Here is a 1,680-nt window from a genome sequence, read left to right as displayed (position 1 = left end):
CTAAAACTTTCTAGCCTAAAAAATATTAGAAATAATATTGATAATTTGTTTATTGCTATATTCAATTTATGGAATTGATACACCATTTGATTGATATTGTTTAGCAAAATGAAACACATCATATTCATCCATCTTTCGGCTTGAGGTAAGAACATGGACAAAACAAAAAATAACAGAGCAGCCAAACAGATGGTGTTGCGAGTGAAGAATCATTACCTGAATGTACAGCTTCTCCAAGCACGGAAAGCACCTCAACAATTCAATAACCATGTCCAAACTTAGGGTACACATTCCGAGAGCCAAACACTTGATTGTGCACAGCCCTGTTCCAAGCCTAACAACATGCAGTCCCTTCATAAAGGATGAAAACCGACATTAGACAATACACATGTGTGCAACTTATATATGCATAACTTCAAGAACTGCAAGCTAGAAGTCTCTCGATGGTAAAGTTACGTACCTGAATTTCAGTAGAACCAAACACAAGCCTGGTAGCGTTGGTGCAGCCTATGGTCTCCAAGTTAGGAGCGGAGAGTACGGAGACACGCAAACCCTGGTGCTCATCAAGATGGAGCAACGATTCAAGACGAGGAGCACTCTCAATGATGAGTTCCTCTAACATGGGTGCATCTGCGGAATAATTTTTGACTCCAACGCTTGTAAGGACAGGTGAGTTGATCCGGAGGGAACGGGATCCGGTGCAGGAATAGATTAGCAAGCACTCGAGAGAGGGGCAGTCGGCAATCATGCGATGGAGTGAGCCCTCCGAGATGCTGCTATGAACAAGCCTGAGCTGCTTAAGAAGGGGAAACTGAATTCCCTGTACGGTGGCGTCCGGGAGGCTGCAGTGCCCGATGTGGGCAAAGCAGAGGGTGGGCGAGAAGCGGAAAACCGAAGCCGGTATCGGCTGCCCCTCCCAGCTGCTGAGCTCGAGCTCCCGGAGGTTATTGAGAGCGGGGGACAGGAGACAAGCTTCGATGGCATGTTTGACGTCTTCGGTGTACATGTAGGGGGTGCGGAGGCGACGGCCGCCGCCTTGGTGGGATTTAATGATGCCTAATACATCGTGAGAGAGGTTATACCAGTGGGCGTGGGCGGTGATGTGATCGAAGTCGAGGTTGAGAGGCGAAGAGCGCCAGAGGCCGCGCCACCGGGAGGCGACGGCCTGGGTGCGAGCGCCTTGCTTGGTGGGGAGGAGGGAGATTATCTCTCTGAGGATCTCGTCGGGGAGTCTGTTGATGAGATCTTCATCTGCTCCGCCCGATCCAGGACCAGGATCGGCCGCTGCCGTCGCTGGCGCCGGACGACAGCCCTCAAGCACGGCGGACTTCCTCTTCCTTGTGCTAGTATCGCCTGCCTCCATCTCCTTTGGACGGCGCGGAATTAGGTTAGCTGAGAAGGAAGAGATCTAGGGAGAGGGGCAGGCAGATGAAGGAGCCGCCGAAGCATGCTCGTCTGTGAGGAAGAGTGTGTTTCTGTGCGATCGAGGACAGATGAAGGAGATACATGCCATAAAAAGGATACGACCGATCCGATTGGATCTGACACCGGAGATTAAAAAAAGTCCACTCTCTAAACCTCACTGCCCTAATTTTCCAGCACGCCGCCGGCCCGTTAGCGTGAGCGTGACGTCCACCAGCAGAAGAGGACGTCAGCGTGACGTGATGTGCGGCCTAGAGC

At 51.3% G+C, this 1,680-nt stretch overlaps 1 protein-coding gene across 1 annotated transcript; it reads right to left on the bottom strand.

Annotated features, from left to right (window-relative positions):
- Positions 1-1,363, bottom strand: LOC127347605 (F-box/LRR-repeat protein 25-like). The gene is made up of 3 exons (XM_051373771.1): positions 461-1,363; positions 217-351; positions 1-15 (listed from the first exon to the last, which is right to left on the bottom strand). The coding sequence occupies exons 1-3, from the start codon at positions 1,361-1,363 to the stop codon at positions 1-3; spliced, it is 1,053 nt and encodes a 350-aa protein (XP_051229731.1).
- Positions 1,364-1,680: the final 317 nt, after the last annotated feature.

The sequence above is a fragment of the Lolium perenne genome, chromosome 4 (assembly GCF_019359855.2).
Source record: "Lolium perenne isolate Kyuss_39 chromosome 4, Kyuss_2.0, whole genome shotgun sequence".
Classification (NCBI taxonomy): Eukaryota; Viridiplantae; Streptophyta; class Magnoliopsida; order Poales; family Poaceae; genus Lolium; species Lolium perenne.
The sequence above is the reverse complement of the archived record's forward strand: the minus strand, read 5'-3'. Positions and strand labels throughout refer to the sequence as shown.